The sequence below is a fragment of the Metopolophium dirhodum genome, chromosome 5 (assembly GCF_019925205.1).
Source record: "Metopolophium dirhodum isolate CAU chromosome 5, ASM1992520v1, whole genome shotgun sequence".
Taxonomy (NCBI): Eukaryota; Metazoa; Arthropoda; class Insecta; order Hemiptera; family Aphididae; genus Metopolophium; species Metopolophium dirhodum.
In genome coordinates, this window is record NC_083564.1 from 37,697,057 (window position 1) to 37,719,598 (window position 22,542).

Genomic DNA, 22,542 nt, shown 5'->3' on the forward strand with positions numbered 1-22,542 from the left:
TGTATAATGAATTGTATTAAACTCGAAATCAATAATATAATATATTAATACCATTGTATAAGAAATACGATTCTGAGCGGAGACAGTTTGTTAGTCTGGATATTTTATATTGTTATTATTAAATTATAGCCTGTAAGTTGAGTTATAATTCTCATTTATTTAAGTACAATTTCTGAGAAAAGTTTATTCATGGGTAAAATACACAGGAATGTTCTTTATATTATATGTATATTGTCTATGAATAATGTATGTATGACCAACATAATGTAAGTATCTAATAACCAATAAGACTAAATACTTTCTAGAAAATCCTCTAATGACTAAGGGCCGTTCTTACAATGTCCGGTTGAGTGTCGGTTAACGCTAACTGGTTGATAACAAATTTTATTACTGGCAGAATTCTGACGGTTAAGTGTCCGTTAACTTTAATCAGATATTGTAAGAACGGCTCTAATAGTACTTGTTTATAAATATATAAATTATATTAATACATGAAATATACACAATATCATGTACAAAGTACTAAGCGATTAAAAGAAAAACATTATTAGTTATTACTTAAAATTAAGTTGAGTTAAGTATAGTATGGTTTATTTATGTTTTTAATAGATTAACTAAAAACAAGAAATAATATTAATTGAATGTTCAATAATAAATTGTTTAATGTTATGTTTTAAAAAATTATTTAATACAATTTTACATTTTCAATTTACTGCAATATTTAATTCTATATTTTTATATTTCAATATCTATTCTTTGCTTTTTACAAAAAAAATATTTTTCTAGTAAAAATGTGTTTGTGAAAATGTTATTTCATATACAAAAAAAGTGTTTAATTTATGTTACCCATAGCTCATGAATATTTTATTAGAGTAAGTACTGAATGCATTAACTACTTTGTGAATAATTAAAAAACATACAACATATTATAAATTTATAATAATAATACTATTCACAAATCTAATGACACTATATCGTATTGTACAAGTATCTATACGATTATTATTAACATTGCATTAGTGAAAACATTTTACTAACTAGTGATATAACAACTCTATGCAGAAGGAATGTCAATAAAATATGAAATAAAAAAATTCTAGAATAGAATCAGTCTATACAAAAATATATTAATTTTTACATATACGAAAGAATTTCATATTTTATCATACTATCTAGTATTAAAAATACTAGTATAACAGTTAAACAATGTTTAAAATAACATTTAAATTCAGTATGGGCATCATGAAGAATCACCATGAATATTGAAGAGTTTAGCAACTTCATTGAGATCTTTGTAACATCTATCGGTTTTAAGCACTTGACGTGCTATAGACATTCTGTTGAACAAATTCCATAACACAATTCCAACAATTACATCATTTTTCAAGTAGAAAACTACACCTTTGTTATAATCATTTTCAGAAATAGATTCATTATTTTTGGATACTAATTCTTCAATTGTTTCTTTTTTATTGGTTAAGGTATTTTGGTCAGTTTCATTAGCCAAAAGTGATGGATCTTTATGGTTTCCTTTGGCAAACACACCCATTGTTACTAGAGACGAATCGACAATTCCAATTGCTTCATAACCCACAGAAGGCCCAATGTCTGACCAAAACATAGGTTGATGTTGATATGGTTTAGCTGAAAATTCAAAAACAAAATTTTCTTCTGAATCAAGTAAGATAATAACCGGTCGGGTAATTACAAGGGGGGAGGATTTGGGTGTTGTATCCCAACCCCCATAACTTTTTTTTTAAACTGGCAAACCATATTTATGTACTTATTTAATTATATGAATATTATTATTTATAGGTACCATTGTACTAATATAGTATATTTTATAGAAACTGTCTATAGGTAGCTGTCACTGAGATAATATTACTTTGTGATAAACACTAATCACTAGTGCAATATTACACAAATATATTGAAATAATGCAGTTTATCTTGATTTTTAGGAATTTTTTTTGAAAACACACATATTTTAACGATTTAAGTACAATGGTGCTATCAGAATTTGTCGGTCGGACTTAGTTCTAAGGTTATAACCTTTTGAAATTTACATTTTTGAGTATTTTACGTCTACGCAGATTATTCCACGAATCTGTAAATGTAAAAGATTACAGATCACAATGGTCACAACTGAGAGGTTTTTATAATATTTATGGTAGGTATTTTGGTGGGGGTAATGGCGGGGGGACGTTGGGGGTAAATGTTTCAATCCCCCTTCCCACAAACATGACCAAATTACACCACTGATAATAACTACATCATATAAAAGTCCCATGCCCTACAGCTATACTCTGATATTCATTATTTACGTTTTGTTTTTAATTTCTTGTTTACATTTAATGTTGTGCAACATTATTTTAGTTTTAAATGTTTGTTATCAATCTATTTGGTACATACAAATGATTTTATTTGGGAATTGGGGTATTTATAATTGTGGTAATCATTGATTAATTGTTATAATTTTATGGGGGCTTATGAAATTATCGCTTATAACTGGGGTGATCCAACATTTTGTACTTGGAGGGCCAATTTACACATTTATAGATTAACACTATAGGGGCCGCCAAAATAACAAAAAATATTTTTATTTCTATTTTATTTTATAACAAACATATTATAAAATAATACACAAGGCTAACAAAACCGCAAAAAAAAAAAATTGTTAACACTGCACTTGATAAAGAAATTTAATTTGATAATATTAAATACTGTATTGACACATAATTTGTGGTGTTATTAATAATTGAATAATAATTTATACCATTATGTAACAAATAAAAGTTACTGATGTCCCCAAAAAGATATTTATATATTATTACTTAAATGATACTTACCAGCACCAGCCATATTTTCACCAGCTAATCTTCCCGATATTACAGCATGATCATGGTGTTCGACACGCCTCCTTCCAAGTTGTTTGTCATAAAAACAAGCACAATCACCAGCCTATAAAAATAATTTCAGATAAATATAACGTTAATAACATAATATGTAAAATATTAAAATATTTTTATAAACTAACAATATACAAATCTGTCCTTGCTTGTAATTCAGAATTGACCAAATAACCATCAAGCTTTGAATCAATTTCTAATCCAGCATCAGTAGCTAGTTCAGTGTTAGGTTTAGCACCAACTGCCATTATCACATGATCAACAGAAATCTGAAAAACCATTACTTTAAAAGATAAAAATTCCAAATTTAATTTAATTTATAGCCAAAATGTACTAACGTTTTTCCCATTACTTAATTTCAAGTTGACTTGTCGCTTATTATTTTCTAAATTGCAATTCTCAACCTCTGTTTCGGTCACAACTTCAACACCTTCATTTCTAACTTTTTCAGTGGTCCAATGACTAAGATATTTAGGTAAAACTTTTCCCATATTACCCTTTTCTTTAAATATTTGATAAATTTTAACTCCATTTTTTTTTCCTTTATTGGCCAATGAAGCAGCAAGTTCACTACCCAAAAATCCTCCACCGATAATGGCAATAGATTTTATATGACCCAGTTGTTCCCATAAATCTTCAAAGTCACTGATGGACCGAAATACTGAGAATTTGTTTTTAAGTTCTTCATTTGCATCATCATACAGTTTTAATGTTTTTGGAACTGAACCAGTTGCTATTAAGCACTTATCATAACTAATTTCTTTACCATCATTAAGCTTCACTTTTTTTTTTGATACATTTATTGATTCCACTTTCCAGCCTCGTGCTAGTGAAATGCCACCATTTTTGGCAGTGGTTAATTCTTCAACAGGTGTATAAAATGGTTCAGGTTCATAAAAAAGACTTCTAGATGTACCATTCCATTGATGAAAGTTTAACGACTTTGCCATTTCAGTATCATCACCATACCATAATTCTTTAGATAATGGGGGTCGCATATGGGGAAGATAACCTTCAGCTGATATTACTAAAACCTTGATTTTATAAATATAGTTATACATCAGAATAGGTCAGAATATTAGGTGTAATAAGATAAAAAAAAATAGTTATTTTACCCTGGCGGTGGGATCTGCAGACTTGATTGCTCGGAATGCTGAGAAGGAAGCTGTTCCTCCACCAATTAATAAATACTGTATATTATCAGGTATTGACTCGGATAACGAAGGAATTTGAACCAGTTTGCGTATTTTTTTAGCTAAATTAAATTAAACATGAGTGAGTTATTATTTCAAAATTTTTTAATACAATGTCTTAATAATTTACCATTTGTAGTTTCTTTGGTAGTAAGGTTATCATCTTTTTTTTGTTTCATTATGTCAAAATGATAGATCTGTTTTAAAAGAAATGTATAATATAAGTAGTAATGGCCAATAGGTAGCTGGGTAGGTACTATATATTATTTTAATTTATTATTGTTGAATATTATTATATGAATCTTGTTATTTTTTTTTACTAGTGAAATTTAGCTCTTTCAATAATTTTAATACTTACACCATATACTGTTCCTGATAGTATAATAGCTCCTCCAAAAAGACTCCAATTACGAAAAGATTGATTATTTTTAGAATTATTTTGCCATCCATAATTGTTTTCAGACTCTGAAGAATGAGTTGTAGGTGATTTTGGATTGGTACTAAATTCATCCTAAGGTATAATTAAATCATTTTTTAACCATAACAAAACTCATTGATAGTAATTTTATCGACTTTTGGTCTACCTTAGTCACTAAAGGGCAAGTATTTAGAGGATATTCGTTATATTCTGAAATTATAATTTCTTTTTTAGGTATATTGACTGGTTCATATATTTTTTTGGTTTTTTTTTGAAAAATTGATTTTAACAGGTTTAATGACCTAAAATTATTGTTAAACATAATGTTAATTTTAGCATTCAATGAACTTCAAACTATGTAGGTATATAATAATAAGTATTATTGTGTTATCTATTAAATAATATTTTAGAACATACAATGTAGTACACTTAAAATGTAATTTTTATTAATTTTACATGAAACAGAAAAAATTATTATAATAGGTATGTGTTGAAAATATTTGAAACCAATACCTATAACAGTTATTTTTATTATATACCTAATAGTTCAATACATCTAATTTAATATTAGATAATATTTTAAGTTTTTAATAAATTTAATACAAAACTACTGCATGCATCTCTAAATCTTATTATTTTTTTAAAAAAATGTTGTATAAATCTGTTGCATAATAAATCAGAGTAGGTAATAATTAAAGAAAGTTTATTTGTATTATATTATCTAGGTATATATTAGGTAAATAGGTATATAATTACTTATAATTAGTTTTGATTAAAAAAAAAAAATACTTTAGCCATGCATTTTTAATAAACATTTATTTAAAAATAAAAACTTTTTTTTAATATTTAAATAATTAATAATTGTCATGCTAAATACCTATAATTGTTTAAATCAATTTTACAAAATAAACTAACTATTATGTGTAATGTCAACAAGGGAATCTATACTGTTTAAAATCATTAAAAGCCGATAATTAAGAAAACAAACATTGTCTATTACAGGTGCCCCTCGAATAACAAGTAATCTTTACCTGTATCAATGGAGGAGTTGTTTTTCCTCTATTGTTTTTTCCACCGCCATTCTTTTTATCACTATAATTTTTATTTTCCCAGGCATTTAATATTCTGGATCCTGTAAAGACCATTCAAACGCATAACGCATAACTCAAAATTGGTGGTATTAAATATTAAATTATACTAACCTGGGGAAACCGACGGTCTGAGTAGTCTGAGCTTGGACAGCATAGCTCTCGATTTTAATACTATATTATAGAGCTGATTAAAAGAATTCTCGTCCTCAACGAGCCAGACGTTTTAAATATTTTCGACTCAGTCTATATGTAGGTAACAATGACAAAATGGCTACAAAATTTAGATGCACTTATAACATAATTATTAAATTATCATCAAACGAATAGGTAGTAGGTACAATAATAATAATAACACGGTTTGACGGCTTCAGAGTTCATAGACGGTCCGGCTTCATTCCTCAATGAACGTTTCGGATATAAAATGTGTTCGACGGGAAAACTTGGGCACCTACATCTGATCCGAATGGCATTTTTCATGGAACATTGAAAATTAATGGTGAGTCTCGAGTGCGACGGCGACGGCGGCGGCGTATTCGGCGATTTCGACATTCGACGTGGGTCGTGGACCGCCCTGACATGCGTGCTTGGACCTATAAAATAGTTGTACACCAAAAGTTGATCGGCTTCGTTGGAACACGAAAAATGACCAAAATTAACATACTCAGCGTCTTAGCATATTTGTTTTTGATTTATTGATTGAAAAAAATAATCAAATTTTTTTTAAATTAATTTACATTTTACGCCGAAAATGGATACCTACCGATGCGTGTGAACTCATAACGCTTACCAACAATTAGGCAGAAAATTATTTACATGATTTACATTATTTAACTATTTAAATTTAAATAAACACCGGTGTCTGGTTAAGTAGGGACCATCGGATAAACGCACTTCCCCGAGTGGTGTATGGTAATCGGAACCGGTTTTCATTACGGAAACGACTTAGATTTTATTCTTACATAGTTACATAATATTGTACATCTATTTAAGAGCATAATCATATATATTTTATTCATATATATTAAATTTTATTTTGATTTTTGAACAGACCGCAGTATTATTAAAATTTAACAACAATCTATTTTAGTTCTGATTTTTCGAAAACGCTTTATATTTTAACAGTAGGTAAACATTATCCGAGAATAAATAGTTGGACGATTGAACGCCAGAAATTGATCTATTAATCAATGATCTTAGTTTTATGGATAATGAATTTCAAAATTCAAAACATTTTAATAGATTTACTGTTCTGTGATATTTGGTAAACGAATAAATATGAATATATAAAATATGTAGTTTATAGGTCCATTGTCCATGATAAATACCACCAGTTACCACAAGGCGCAGACTAAAATTTGACTATATTTTCATGTGGTAATACTGTCGACACGGATGATGTTAATATAAAGCACTACACACCAAAGTAGAGAAGGTCGTATAGCCCCATTCGGTATCAGGATACTTTTCTTATTATCGTGGTTATTATCATCTATGTTTACACCACGCCGGACTTGGATATTATAATATCAGTAAAATGTCATGTTGATACTTACTTGATTGTAGACTGTAGTTGTTACTTGTTATCATGAGTAAATATTTGATTTAATATTTAATCATGCTTGTTATAAAGTGTTGTACTGTTGTTCAATTTGTTGTTTATAGTTGAGTATTGACTGTTGTAGTTGTGTTCATTTTATCGGCAAAAACGTGAAATTATTATTATTTTTTGTCTTAATTTGATTTATTTTTTTCTGTTTTTGTGTATTTGATTATTCGATTGTGGACTTATTATTTCGTAATGGACGTAGATTCTGATTCTTCGTCCTCCTCTTCTTCAGACTCCAATGACGAAGAGCTTGAAAAGTATAAACAAGATGAAATGAAAAAAAAAATTGGTGTCTTAGAGAATAAGGTGAATATTGAATAAGAGTTTGTTCACCCGGTTTTTAATCATTAAGATATTTTATAAATAACAAATTCTAGCATTAAAAAGTACTCGACTTCTGGATGGAAATACATAATGTATTTTATATTTATAGATTGCATTGATGATTGATAATTTACAACTACATTTTGTTTATTTGAAATTAATTGTATTAACATTTATACGCATTAATAAGTAAAAGGTAAATTCTATTTTATGGAAAAATCTTTTGTGTACTTTTTAGATTCTAATTAATCCATCAGATTACGATGCACATGTTGAACTAATAGAAGTACTTCGCTGTGCAGATGATTTGGATCAACTGAGAGCGGCAAGAAAACGTTTAAATGACAAATATCCATTAAGCGCAAGTATGTTATTTTCATTATTAATAGGACGTCACACCCGCACGTGTGGTCTCCGTCCAGTGTTAGGTAGTAACGTAATAAAAGTAACGTGCTACTGTAACGGCGTTACTTTGCTTGTAACGCGTTACATGATTTCATTAGAATTTTTTCCAAGTAACAAAAATGCAATGGAAATTACTTTTGATAAGTAATTTCTATAGAATAACGCTTTACAGTTTCAAATTATTAAGTACCTACCTACCCATTGCGAATTGAAAAAAAAATCTATGTCTGTAATGTGGGTATTATTATGTTTACCAATCTAATATGTATGTATATTTAATTTTAAATCGCCACAATTCAGTTTTCAATGGTTTTGACATTTGACATGTCGAATCGCACCGTAAATCACAAGAACAGTTAATTAAATTTATTATTTAATTTGATTCCTCTAAATAGGTACCTTCACTAAACGTTTCCTATGAATATCTATAGTGTGGACTATTAAGTTTTTTACGCCCCTAAACTATACAGGTTTTATAAAGAATTTAGTGTTGTACAAAAACTGTTAAATTTTAAAATACTTATTATTTATTACTTTATTTAGAATTTACATTAGAATATATAATATTATTTTTCTGAAAATTAAATAAAATCATAATATATACATTGTACTATTATATATCATTATAGCCATATTTTGGCATTTATAAACGCTTTATTTTTTATAATTTTATAAGTTCTTATTGTGTTCTATATGTATTATGATTTTATTTTCACATAACTAAGGTTTATTTAGGGAGTTTGTGACATAAATACAAAATATACTTTATAGATATTATATTTATATAAGATTGGAGATAAAATACACAGATAGGAAACTTCTGTATAACCTATATAAGTATGAATTAGCAGTTATAAGGATCCAAGATGAGGTAGAAGACAGAGGAGTTCGACAAGGTTGCACATCATCCCCAATTATACTCAACGCATATATTCAAGAAGCAATAGATATGATAAAGGAAAATACTAATCTAGGGATAAAGTATAATGGACAAAAAATAAGTATGCTGCGTTTTGTTGATGACATAGCTTTAATTGCTGAAAGCAAGGAAGATCTGGTTCAACTAATGAAAACTATGGATGAAACATTCAAAAAGGAGTTGGAAATGAAAATAAATGTGAGGACAACTGGTATGTGAAAGGGAAAATAGTACAAGAATACAGATAAAAATACAAAACCAAATAATAGAACAAGTAGATGAATTTACTACTTGGGAAGTGCAATCAGCAAGGATGGAAGAAATAGAAGCGAAATTATAAAATGATCTGTCAAGCTAAAATACCCTTTAACAAAAAGAAAACTTTATTTACATCAAGAAGCATGAGTTTAAAAACAAAAAAAATATATTAAAGACATATGTATGGAGCATCGCGGGCGCACGAGTGTGAAACCTGGACAATAACAATGGAAGAAAAAAGAAGACTTGAGGCTTTTGAAATATGGTGCTATAGAAGAATGCTAAAGATAAGTTGGATGGACAGAGTAACCAACGTAGAAGGAAAGAATATCGGATAGAAAGTTACTTATGGAATAACATAGTCAGAAGATGGAACGAATGGATGGGCCATATCATGAGACACGAAGGATTGTTGAAATTGATTATAGAAGGAAATGAAGGAAAGAACCGTAGGGGTAGACCAAGATTAGAATTCATTCAACAGATAATAAAGGACCAATAATGTGACTCATATGTGAAATGAAAAGAAAGGCGGATAAGAGAGAAGAATGGAAGATGGCTACAAACCAATCTACGGACTGAAACCATAGAAAGAGACTATAAATACAGATGAAATAAAATTGTCCCGCGTAAAACAGTTTTTGCTATGTTGTACATTTGTAAGACCGAGACAACACATACAGGTATAACGTCCTCTTAATATTAAACAATTAATAAAACTGACACGATGAAGAAAGTATCTAATAATTATTAATTAATTACTTTGGGCTAAAGTTATAATAGGTAGTCGTGATCCACTGTTTCATAGAAGAAATTACTACTGGAGTGTTTGATTTTAGAAGCTAAATAAATGCATGCACAGTTTTCTTCTTATTTGATAATGTGTATTTGAGTATTATAATCTATGTCACAGCGGTTCCCAAACTTTTACAACCATGGCAGCCTTAGGAAAAAGTTTCGTGTTTCTTGGAACCCTTATATCTGTAAAACGATTATTTTATTGCAATATTATACTAGTAACCATTATTTAGGTGAACTTTCGTTCCAGGTATAATATAAAATAATTTTCTCAATATTCACATACATCTTACGGAACCCTTGAAATTGTCCCACGGAACCCTTAGGTTCAGCGGAACACATTTTGGGAATCGCTGGTCTATGTATACATTACCATGGTTATGTCTAAGCTACTAAATATTCGTTTGAATATATTTATTTATTCTTATTCATATGTAATATAATTTAAAGGTGATTAATAAATTATAAATATAGTAGTGTGTTGAGTATAATAATAATTTTAACCATATTATTAATTTAAAAATAAATTATCATTTATCTTAAGGGTTTGGAATCTCTTCAAAATTATAATCCAGAACTCTGTTATGACTCTCGAAAAAAAAAAAAAAAAAAAGAGTCGCAAGACTAAGGGTAGTTACCCAATCAGTCTCAGTGATATATAAAAATACAATTATTATTAAACCAATTGATTTTGATAAAAAACATAATTTTTGTCAACAATAATTAATTACACAGAACTAATTTGTTTATGTCCCTACCAGGGTTTAAAATATAGGTATCTATTTATAAAAAAAAAACTCATTATTTTATATACATTTTTCAGATTTATGGTTGGACTGGATAAAAGATGAAATAGCTATAGTTACTACTGATGAAGAAAAAGATAATATAATTAAACTATGTGAAAAAGCAGTTAAAGATTATTTAAGTAATTACAAAATATTTAATTTAGCACTAAAGAATTGCTACTTATTTTATTATACTTATTTGTTTGTCATAATTGCTATCTTATTTACTATAATTCCTAAACTATACTTATATAGAAATAATATTTGAGTATATTTCTCAGTATTACTTAATTCAAGAATGTTTGTTAAATATGCTATATTTTTCATAATTTTTATGATAAATATTTATTATAACAAAAGGATTAATGAATATTTTTAAATTTATATTTTACTACGCTTTATTTATTAATTTACAGGTATAGATTTATGGTTAGAATATGTACAATTCAGCATTGGCTGCATGTCTGATACTACTGGAACAGACATCATACGAGAATTAATGGAACGTGCATTGACAGCAGGTGGTCTTCATGTACCTAATGGCAATGTTCTTTTTGAAGTGTACAATGAATTTGAAAAATTAATTTTAATGTCTTTGAAGGTTAAAAGAAACATTAATTATTCTCATTTCAGTTAATTTTAATAAATATTAAATTATATTTGGTTTTATTTTTTAGCAAGGTACTGATGAAAAAGCTATAAATGATCAAAAACGTCGTATAAATAATTTGTATCGTCGACAACTTTCTGTGCCTTTATTTGATATGGAAAACACTTATGCAGAGTATCAACAATGGTTGACTGTTGAAAATCTTGAAAAAGAAAAACCAACTGTGGATGCCTATAATAAAGCTCTTAGTAAATTACAACAAATTCAAGTTTTTGAAGATCGTTTAGTAAGTTTCTATTCATTATTATTTATTAATAACTCCTCATGTAAGTTGAAGTGGCCTTTTAATTGCAAGATTTAGGCCTAAAAGCTTAACCAAACCATTGATTAAATATACATATTGAAAAAAATGTACTTATACAAATAGACGATGAGCTCAAATATTTTTTCTTAATTAAAATTTGATCATTTTAAGTAGGCCTAATTTTGTTGACTTAATTTGTATGTCAACTAGGTATTTTTTTAAATGAGTTATGTCATAAAATAATTATTTTAATATTTTATTTTATTGAACGTAATGGCTGGTGCATGTGTTTTTTTGAATATGTATGTGATGCTGGAGAAAATTACACAACAGCAGTCTATAGCGTTATCATATCCGCCTATCAAATACTTCTTAGAAGAAATACCCCCTTAATTACTGAAAATTGTGTTCTTCATACTATATTACGAAAGTTTAATTTCATACCTCATTGAAAATATCTATTAATTTTTAAAATGGCATTATAAATATTTGTATTTATTTATTCAGTTATCAAAAGAGGTTAAAGATCGATTAGATTCTTATGAAGAATATATACGTTGGGAAAAAAATCCTAAAGAAGGTGGTAATAAGCCAAGTCGAATTATATGCTTGTATGAACGTGCTATTGCTGATATACCCTTGACACAAACACTCTGGGCTGATTATATTGATTATATTGTCGTAACAATAAAAGAAGCTGATTTCATATTAGCTACTTGTAAGAGGTCTGTTGATAACTGCACATGGTCGTCAGATCTTTGGACTACTTATTTAATTCAAGCTGAAGCTAATAACCAATCACACGAAAAAATTACAGGTTTATTAATAATTTTCTAACATTCATTTTTTTCAATATTAATTCTATCAATATACATATTACCTATTTTGTCTTAGCAATTATGGAAAAGGCATTATCTTCATGGTTCAGTTCCCCAGCAGAATATCGATCTTTGTATCTTTTATACATTTTTTATTTGAGACGACGATTAAATAATACAGATGCTGAAACAAAATTGAAGAGAATAGAAGATATAAGATCAATGTTGGAACAAGGACAAAAATTTCTTCTGGAAAGTATGAATATTTATTTATTTTTATTTTATTTTTCATTATATCTAAATATGTTATACTATAAGCAAATATATAATTATTACATTTTAAAAGGATATCTATAGTTTTCGATTTAATTTTTTATTTTTCATATTTTATTAGTTAATAGATTGATATAATTGAGTTTAATTGTATAATAATAATTAATACAGTATATAATATGATTATTGAATGCCTTATAGTCTTAAAATATACTTTTAAGGTTATGGTTATTCTGGAGATCCAAATTGTGAATTGCTTTTATGGTGGACTGATTTTGAAGCCATTATAACTGGTGATATGGAACGTGTAAGAAATATATGGAATGAAATTTTAAATGCTGGTCTTAATCAATATTCTTCATATTGGATGAAATATATAAATATTGAAATGTATGTATAACAAAACCAAAAATTTAAAAAAAAGTAGAATCATTACATTAATTATAAATTTATATCTACTATTCAATTCATTAAATTTACAAAATATTTTTTTATTTTCAGCCAATTTGGTGATCAGAAACATGTGCGAAAAATTTTTGCTAGAGCCTTAATGACCAACACAGATTTACCTGAAACAATTGGAACTGAGTGGATTAGATATGAAACATTGTATGGTGATTTAGATACTTTATTAAATTGCAAAGAAAAATATAAGACTAGGTATGTGAATTGTGATTATTGTTATTCAATTTTAGAATTTATTTCTTTTGTATATTTAATACTAATTATTATTTTTTAAATAGTATGTTTTCATATTTTGGCATTTAAAAAAAATATTTTCACGTAACTTTTTTGTGTACATTAAAAATAAAATATTTAATTTTTACATAAGTTTTATTAAATAATTAAAGTATTAATAATAGTATAAATCAAACTGATAGTGAATGAGTTAGAAACAAATATTACTTGATAGTTATCTATAATTTATATTATATTTATTTGTACATTCTAGTAAATTAAACCCAAGCAATATTATTGTTACTAAAAATTATTAGGGAAAATTATGTATTATAATGTCTTTAATTTGAATTTATATGAATTTCATATTCTGTTATTAGAATGAAACAAGTACAAGAAACACGTGAAAAAGATCCAAAAACTGAGAATAAAATAGGAACTAAAGAGAAAGAGGCAAAAAAAAGAAAAGTAATACTCTTTTAGTAATAAATAATAATCTATTTTAAATTTTAAATTAATGCTTTTTATATTTTAGTGGGATGAAAAAGAACCAGCTAAAACTCATGATGAAAAATCAAATGGTAACTTTAAAGTACCTTATGCCAAAAATGACAATAAACAAGAACCTGAATCTTCTCCTGTTAAGAAATTTAAAACAAGTAATTCTAATTACTATGTAAATCATAATTTTTAATAGTATTTTAAAGTAAAATAAGGGGATAAGTTTTACAACAATATGTACCTGTTTTATTAATTAGGTTAACAGTTTATTTAGGTTAGGTATATTGAATAAAATAAATATTGTTAAGTTGTTGTTTAATTTTAAAACAATTAGTCCATCAATCCAGTAAATGACCGAGCCCAATTGGTATATCAACCCAAAAAATGACCAAGGGCAGTTGGTATATGGAAATGTTATTCTAAGCACAATTCGTAAACTCCCAGGAAAGTAAACTTCCTTGTTTTCCCCAGGAATGTAAATTGGTAATATTAAAAACAGATTTGACCCGATTGATTTCAGGTGATTTGTATCAAGTATGTTGTATATCAGATAGTGCTCCTGGGTTTTATATTATAAAATTATTATGTTATAATTATTTAGGATGTATTTATATGACATCCCTAAAAATATGATGATACAAATGAGACATTAATAATTAATGTTATTCCTCCAAATTTATAATTTTTTTTCTTTTCAATCTTAATCAGGTCTTTGAATAGCATCAGTATATTTTTAATTTGCTCCTCTTAGGATTAAAAGCACCGGTTTTAACTTATTTTTTATTTACTATTTGATCACATTTATTATTTTATTAAAGTATACATTATTTTCTTTTGTTTGTTTGATTTATATTAAAAATGTTTGTTATTGATTAATAATTAATTAGATTAGGTAGTTATTAAGATAATTTGTTTATTATGAACAGTGTAAATCAATAATAATAACATGACACATTCAGATTTAACTATTTCAGACGTTCTATAATTTTAAGATTCATGGATATTTTTATCTGATAAAACAATACATGGCTTTTAAACCCCATATTATACATATCAATAGTATCTATATCTGTGTTTTAGACCCAATTTAATCACATACCTAACAGGTGATAATATTAAAACTTAGATAACTGATATTGGAATTTCTAAATAATGTACTAAATTTACAATATATTATTATTGAGTTATTTTATTTTATTCTACCTATTGTATTAATGAAAATAATACTGAAATATAACTATGATAAACATGAGGAAAATATTTTTAATAACAAATCATTATTAGTTTCTCTTTGTTAAGTTATTGTTTTAAAAAATATTTTAGCCGAAATAAACCTAGACAAAGGAGGTCGACATATGGAAGTGGAAGGTAAAGAAAATCGTTCTGTATTTGTAAGCAACTTGGATTTTGCTGTGACCGAATTGGAAGTGAAAGATGCATTGTCTTCAGTTGGTCACTGTGAAGTGTTATTAGTTAGAGATTTCAAAGGCCGATCTAAAGGATTTGGTTATGTGCTTTTTGAAAAGCCTGTAAGTATGAATAATTATTATTAATTATTATTATTAATCTACTTATGTTTTGCAGGAAATGGTTGCAGAAGCATTGAAAAAAGATCGTGAATCTGTAAATAATAGACCAATGTTTGTATCTAAATGTCAACCTGATAAACAAAGTAGATCGTCAGGATTACGATTTCCTACTGAACTAGAAAAAAACAAACTGTTTGTTAAAGGTAAACATTTTGGTTATTTTTATAAAATTCGTGAAAACTCATATATTAATGTAATTCAACTAGAAAAGTAGATGGTTTTTAGTTTTTTATGAGTAAATTATGTAGAGACAAGTAATAATTAATGTTATTGCTTGTTTAAATAATATATTTCATTAAAACTTGCAATTTAAAAATGTGATGATGGGATCATTTTTTTATAAAAAATATTTTTTTTTTTATGTCATTGTTTTAATGATTATAAAATCATATTATTCCAGACTAGAATAATACATTTATTAAATTAAGTATGGTTACAAAAGTCATGATAATGTCAAATATTGCCTAATATAGTATATAATAATTTAATAATTTAACACAATACTAAATATTTCTTTAATTAATTAATATTAAGAATTCAAATAATTTTTTTTACTAAAAAACCTAATAGGTTTAAGGGGATTCCATACCGTGATTTTCTGTTTTTGTCTAACACACACGTGACAGGATTCTTTGCCAAACATATCAATTGATCTAATAAAGTGATGAGAATTCTGAAAATAGATTTGAATTTGTCGTCAAGTTTACTTGAAATCGACTTTCCCACAGTTTTAATTTTTAGATTTTAGCTTCTCCAAAAATTGAAATACAAAAATGTTTAAATACTCTTTTTTAATATGACGTTTTCTGGAATTTGGGGGATAATATCAAAAATGTGGGAAAGTTGATTTCAAGTAGACTTGACGGTGGATTCAAATCTGTTTTCAGAATTCTTATCGTTTCAATAGATCGATTGGAATGTTTGGCAAAAAACACGTCTAAAATACTATGTCGCGCGTGTGTTAGACAAAAACCGAAAATCACGGTATCGAAAAATTAATAATAGGAAAATAAAAATTCTAAAAAAATGATTCTTATGTTATTTGGTGTTAAAAATTGAAATAACTTATATGACATGTAATACATTATCATTGCATTTAATTATTTATAGAAGATTATAAATTTTCATAGGTTTACCATTCACTTGTACAAAAACTGATATAGAAAATATTTTTAAGCCATATGGAGCTTTAAAAGATGTTCGGGTTGTAACATTTAGAAATGGTCATTCAAAAGGATTAGCTTATGTAGATTTTGAGGATGAGGTAAAATAATTTAAGCATAATAATTTGATGTAACCTTATATTTAATTGCATATTTTATTAGGTATCAGCTGCTCAAGCATTGTTAAAAACAGACAACACAGTAATTAAAGATAGAACTATATCAGTAGCATTAAGTCGGCCGCCAGAACGTAGAGATCCTTCAGAAATTAAATCCTACCCTCCTATTGCTAAATTTAAATCACAAGCTACACCTCTTTTATTAGGGCGGTAAGTTTGTTTTTATTTTATTCAATAATATTTTTTTTTATAAATGTATTTTTTTTTTTTTTAGTCGCGCAAAACTATCTTTTACACCAAGTGTATTGCAAAAAAAGTCTGCGCAAACTGCATCAATATCTGCTGATGATAAAACTCCACTAAATAATGATGATTTCAGAAAAATGTTGCTTGGTAGCAAGTAAATAACTATTGAATATTATTTTTGTTTTAAAATAGAAAAATAATACCTACTTTATTTTATTATTACGTTATCTTTGTATAATTAAAAATATTTCATTTTAATATTATATCTTATGAAAACACTTAATAAAAAAAAAAAAATTTAATTTTCTTCTATATAACCAAATTATTTTATTTTGTAATAGACTTGATTGTGAGTATTTTTAATTTATTTATTTCTTAATAATTATTACTTCATTTAACATCAGATGCATTTATAAAATTTTCATTACAATCTGAACACCTTACCTAGCCAATTATTATTATTAACATCTACTTTTTAAATCACTATTAATAGTTTCATAAATAAAATCAAGTTTAAATTTTAAAAAAAATACTTATATAAATCATGTCTTATCTTGACACACATAGTCTTATTTATATCATAATATATTAAATATATATACAGATTTTAATTAAGCTAATGTAATAACCACAGAATAAACTTTTACACCACTGTTAATTTTCCTTGATGTATTCTTAACAGTATTTATAGCACTCTTTATATTATATAATATATAATAATCACACCATTGCTGGTTCGAATTTTGGCCATAGGCGGCATCGTTCTCTGGGCAGGCATCTGTTGACGGTAAGACCACCATCCCTCAGCCGGGCATGGCAGAAACCTACGTGTGCCCAAATAGGCATCCGAACTAGGATTTCGGAACTACACCCGGACATTATAATACATAGTTAATTAAAAATGTTACAATAATTTGTATATAATATTTTAATTTGAAGGAAGTCATAACTACCTAGGCACAATTCAAAATTATTTGAAAAAATTAATATTTTTCTATATTTATCTATGACTTAGTTTTATTTATTTCATATTTTATATTAACCTATAGGTACATAAATATATAGATTAAACATTTAAAATAATTAGGGGGTGACAATATTTCTTAATTTGATAATAGACGAAAATGGTCTAGATTTGTTTGGGGTGTTTTTCAAAAAAAAACATTTGGAGAAAAATAGCTATGGCCAATAACGTATCTATATTAGATACCTGTGGAGCGTCCCACGGGTCACCACATTTGTCTCCTTTCGTCTGATATTGTCTCGTGAAGCCGCCGCACAACTCGTTGTCATTGTGATTTGTAGGTGAATTGAAGCCATATCTATCGGGAAAAGCGACAGGATTTTCAATTGATTTCATTGTCTTTTAAAAAAAAGCTCACCTCCCCATGGATGCTCTGGACTCTGGAGGGCGGTTCAATTAGTCGTCCGTGACCATTGGTTTCTTTGTATTCCAGCGCCTATAGGAAAAATCCGATAACCAGTTTTGGTCCAAAAATCATTATGATCTGTAGAAAGGAAGTAAAACGTTAATGTTGTTGATTGGCGGAAGAGATCGTCTATTGTGTTATTCGATATTTCGATTTATAAAGAGATGCAATTTTATTTGTATATTCTACATTTAGGTACACAGTATACACGGTGGACTAGATTATAATATGTGTCCATAAACGATAAACATCTATAATTATCATTTATCACGTTAAACTCGAATTCACCGGATTGCGGCTCCTGAACAGAAGATTATTGACACGCTTCACCCATAACAAGAAAAGTGAAAATCGTTAGACTATAATATAGTTAATAATAATTATAACTTATTATGTGTACCTTTAATATAACTGCGTTTAATTTACAAAAAACAAGATTTAATACGAACCAAACTTGAAGTCAATAATAATATATTAATAATTAATATATTATACCTATGTTATTCATTTTTAATATCTTAAATAACAATGCTATTGCCTTTTAACTTTTAGATTTAAAGTTATTATACATTGGCATTGTTTAACACTAAACTAGACTAAAAAAAATTAAATTCAGGCTGATTTAGCGTGTTACTATTATATATTAATGTTACAGTATGGGATACCAAAAAGACGTCTAAAAACAAACTATTTCTATTTTTGTTTAGAGTTGTAAAACCCAGAACCCTTAAATTAAATTTTCCGAAAAACCTGAACCATTACCAGAACCCCATAATAAAAAGAGTATTGGAACATTTGGAACCGTAAAAAACTGAAGGTACCAGTCCTGCAGTATACTGTACTTAATAGAGTAAAACACCTATTATCAATATTTCAGAAGAGAAGTTAATCTGTGCTTGTCTAAAATCAAATTTTCGATATTTTAATTAATAAACTCAATAACTAAAATATTACAAGTTTTAGAGGCAATATTGGACATTGAGAATAAAATATCGAAAATCTACTAATACAAAATCTCTAATACACCACACGCGTCATTATGACAACCTTCTTCTCTTCAATAAGTGTTCATACTATGTCACTCCTGTAAAAATATTATTTGAAATACGAAACTAAGTTTCAATGTTTCACCGAAATTCATATTTGTAATAAGTGGGTAAAGTGATCACTAGGTATTATATACCACGCACGACCCACATACACATACATTGCCTATATTTAACTCCTTAAAAACTAATTACAAAGATATTATAATAAATAAATATTAAATATGTTAATAACTGAATAAGGTCTATAAGGTCTATGCCTCCCACAGTCCCACTAAATATAAATAATAGTAGTGTTATTAATTTTCTTGTTTATAGTCTATAGAATGCTAATGATTACTTATAATATTATAAAATTAATAACTTTAGTAACTAGTATATTATATATTATTAATATTTTAGTTAAAAAATCATAGAATACATAAACAGAAATACAATTAATTTTAAAAATATTATATTATATTTTAACATATTTACATTTAAAAATTATATTATTTGATTTCACTGTTATAATTGCTAAATTGAGATTCTACTTACTGTACACACATAGTACCTACAGTGTACAGTATACTTACTATTATTACTAGGTACCCGTTTATAAATAAATAAATATTTAAATAGCAATATCATATCATATTATAATATGTACCTATGTATCAATATTATAATAATAATAAAATAATAATCATTCAAATTTTATATTTTTTTATTAATTTTAACTAATTATTATTTTTGACAGCTGTATCCAACAGTTACGTATACTTTTGGGGATTTTTTTCATAGATTCAGAAACTTTGCTAAAATACTAAAATTACTTAAACGTTTTCTATCCATTATTATTGAAAATAATGTACTGCCTGATACCCAATTAAGGTTTCGTGCTTCTCATTCGACTATACATCAAGTGCACAGATTAGTTTACGCTTTTTCTATTCGCTGGAACAAAAGTTATATTGTACGTGTGTGATTTTAGGTATTTCTCAAGCTTTTGATCGCGTTTGGCATGATGGCCTCTTCTGTACAAGCTTAAAAGATTCCTTCCACCTGCTTACTATCTAATTATAAAATCGTATCTCCCAGAGGCCAGATCAGAATTTTCAAATTCTTTTGCTCTCTCCGACATAGCGGTATTATTATAAACGTCAGCGTTCCACAAGGTGGCATATTATCCCCTATTATATATAACCTAACCTAAAATGTATATGTTTCAGTCGTTTAAGACCAACCAAGTACCAACCACTCTTAATAGTTAATACGCATGTGACTTTGCTGATGAGTGATGACAAAGCGATAATTTCCATCAACAATGATCCTGTCACTGCCTCCACAAATCTTCAAAATCACATTGTCCATAATATGGAAAACTGGTTCACCAGACACCAAAAATGTCGTTTTAAAGGGGTAATATACGATTCCGAATGCAACGATTGCGAACGGACCTTTTCCGGTAACACCATTGCGAACGTTTTTACCTGCCTTTAATCGTGCGGTGTTGTCAGATTTGGTGTTAGTCAATAACAAATTTTTAAATGCCCGAATGCCCCAGCCTTGAAGAAGGTCATGTATTTACAGACTATTTAGTATCGACATATATTCCACCTGATGCATTATTTCCAACATATCTTTGGGCACAAGAACCTTCAGTAAATCCAAGGTATGATTTAAAAAAAATAACTTGAATTCTTGTTCCTTCCCACTTAAATTTTACCAGTAAATACAAGATCTCTAAGTTTTTATAATTATTTTGTAGAACTAACAATGGCCCAGAGAGCTTTCATAGGACGTACAATGGTCAGTTTTATAGCCCCCATCCTCCAACACACGTCGTGATATCAGTTTTAAAAGAAACACAAGCTCAAAATTTGACAATAATAAATTCAATTAAAAACAACGTATATAATCCTATGGCCAAAAAAGATAAATCTAAAATTGAATTAACATTACAAAATTATAATGATTATAAAATGCACAAGGATCTAATTTTATATTTAAGAAAAACTGAAAATTCCTACCAGGGAAAAAATTTAAAAAAAGCAAAAATGTAGAAAACAATTTTTAAAAGCCGTTATTTTATTTATTTTTCAGCTTTTAACGTAACATTAACACGTAGATTTTGTAATAGTATTATTAATAATTATAATTAAATATTATTTTATTTTATTTTAGTTTGTAACGTAGTTGTTGTTTTCATTGTGTAATTAATATCAATAGTTTTTATTTAAAAAAAATATTTTGTAAACTTGGCAACGTGGTCTATAAAAACGTTCGCGATCGTTCCGTTTTTCAGGTAAAACACAAAATTCTCTGATAAGCGTCATTCGTTCGCAATCGTGTTGTACCCGTTTTAAAGTTAGCCAAAGCAAATCTATTCACACTACCTTCACCCTCAGACAGCTGGATCCGTGTCCTAATGTTTCTTTATATGGTACACCCATTCCTTACTCTCCTACTTTTAAATATCTTGGTCTAACACTCGATCAAAGACTTACTTGGGCCCATCATATAAAAACCACAAGACTAGCTCTAAATAATCACCTACGCATGCTAAACACTGTATTATGCAATAATAAATACACCTCCACCAGCATCAAACTTCTTATGTACAAAAGTCTACTCAAACCAATATGGACACAAGGTCTGCAGTTATGGAATAATGCCAAGAAATCAAACACTATAACAAAATACAAGCATTGAACCTGTACTATAATATTGTAGTTACTAGTTATATTAGGTACTTAGTATGGTTACCTTAGATCAAATACAAGATATATGATCATTATGATCTAAGGATTCTGCGAAGGTTCTTTAATCATCAAAAAACGACATGATAAAAAAAAAATTATCACAGAGAATTTCAAAATGTCAGTATCAAATTGGATTGATTAGCATGATCTTGGTTAGCATGTATGTAAAGGTGTCAAGCATCATAGGCGTGTTTACGGGAAGGGCCAGGTGGACATTGCCCCCCCCCCCCCTCCCCCCCGGCAGACTGTGCCTCCAACAAAATCATGCCGCCAGGATAAAAAAAAAGTCGTGCGGGTGTACAGGGGCGGACTT

The 22,542-nt window shown here is 27.7% G+C and overlaps 3 protein-coding genes across 3 annotated transcripts; 2 read left to right on the forward strand and 1 right to left on the reverse strand.

Moving 5' to 3' along the window:
• Positions 1 to 1,104: 1,104 nt before the first annotated feature.
• On the reverse strand, positions 1,105 to 6,450 carry LOC132944336 (apoptosis-inducing factor 1, mitochondrial). The gene is given in 12 exon segments (XM_061013629.1): positions 1,105 to 1,644; positions 2,849 to 2,960; positions 3,037 to 3,177; positions 3,247 to 3,942; positions 4,024 to 4,163; positions 4,232 to 4,298; positions 4,460 to 4,612; positions 4,686 to 4,790; positions 4,792 to 4,821; positions 5,551 to 5,651; positions 5,722 to 6,200; positions 6,272 to 6,450. Coding segments are annotated over 11 exon segments (1,992 nt in total). The 5' UTR covers positions 5,765 to 6,200; positions 6,272 to 6,450; the 3' UTR covers positions 1,105 to 1,240.
• A 782-nt stretch (positions 6,451 to 7,232) lies between these two features.
• LOC132944335 (squamous cell carcinoma antigen recognized by T-cells 3-like) lies at positions 7,233 to 17,667 on the forward strand. Its single transcript, XM_061013628.1, has 16 exons — positions 7,233 to 7,522; positions 7,779 to 7,905; positions 10,744 to 10,848; positions 11,125 to 11,309; positions 11,386 to 11,604; positions 12,130 to 12,439; positions 12,517 to 12,696; positions 12,935 to 13,103; positions 13,215 to 13,373; positions 13,772 to 13,859; positions 13,927 to 14,050; positions 15,216 to 15,421; positions 15,477 to 15,624; positions 16,612 to 16,745; positions 16,807 to 16,973; positions 17,038 to 17,667. Exons 1-16 carry the CDS (start codon positions 7,409 to 7,411, stop codon positions 17,165 to 17,167), a joined length of 2,565 nt encoding a protein of 854 aa, XP_060869611.1. The 5' UTR covers positions 7,233 to 7,408; the 3' UTR covers positions 17,168 to 17,667.
• A 3,102-nt stretch (positions 17,668 to 20,769) lies between these two features.
• On the forward strand, positions 20,770 to 21,583 carry LOC132944339 (uncharacterized). The gene is made up of 2 exons (XM_061013630.1): positions 20,770 to 21,139; positions 21,236 to 21,583. The coding sequence occupies exons 1-2, from the start codon at positions 21,015 to 21,017 to the stop codon at positions 21,528 to 21,530; spliced, it is 420 nt and encodes a 139-aa protein (XP_060869613.1). The 5' UTR covers positions 20,770 to 21,014; the 3' UTR covers positions 21,531 to 21,583.
• The last annotated feature ends 959 nt before the right edge of the window (positions 21,584 to 22,542 follow it).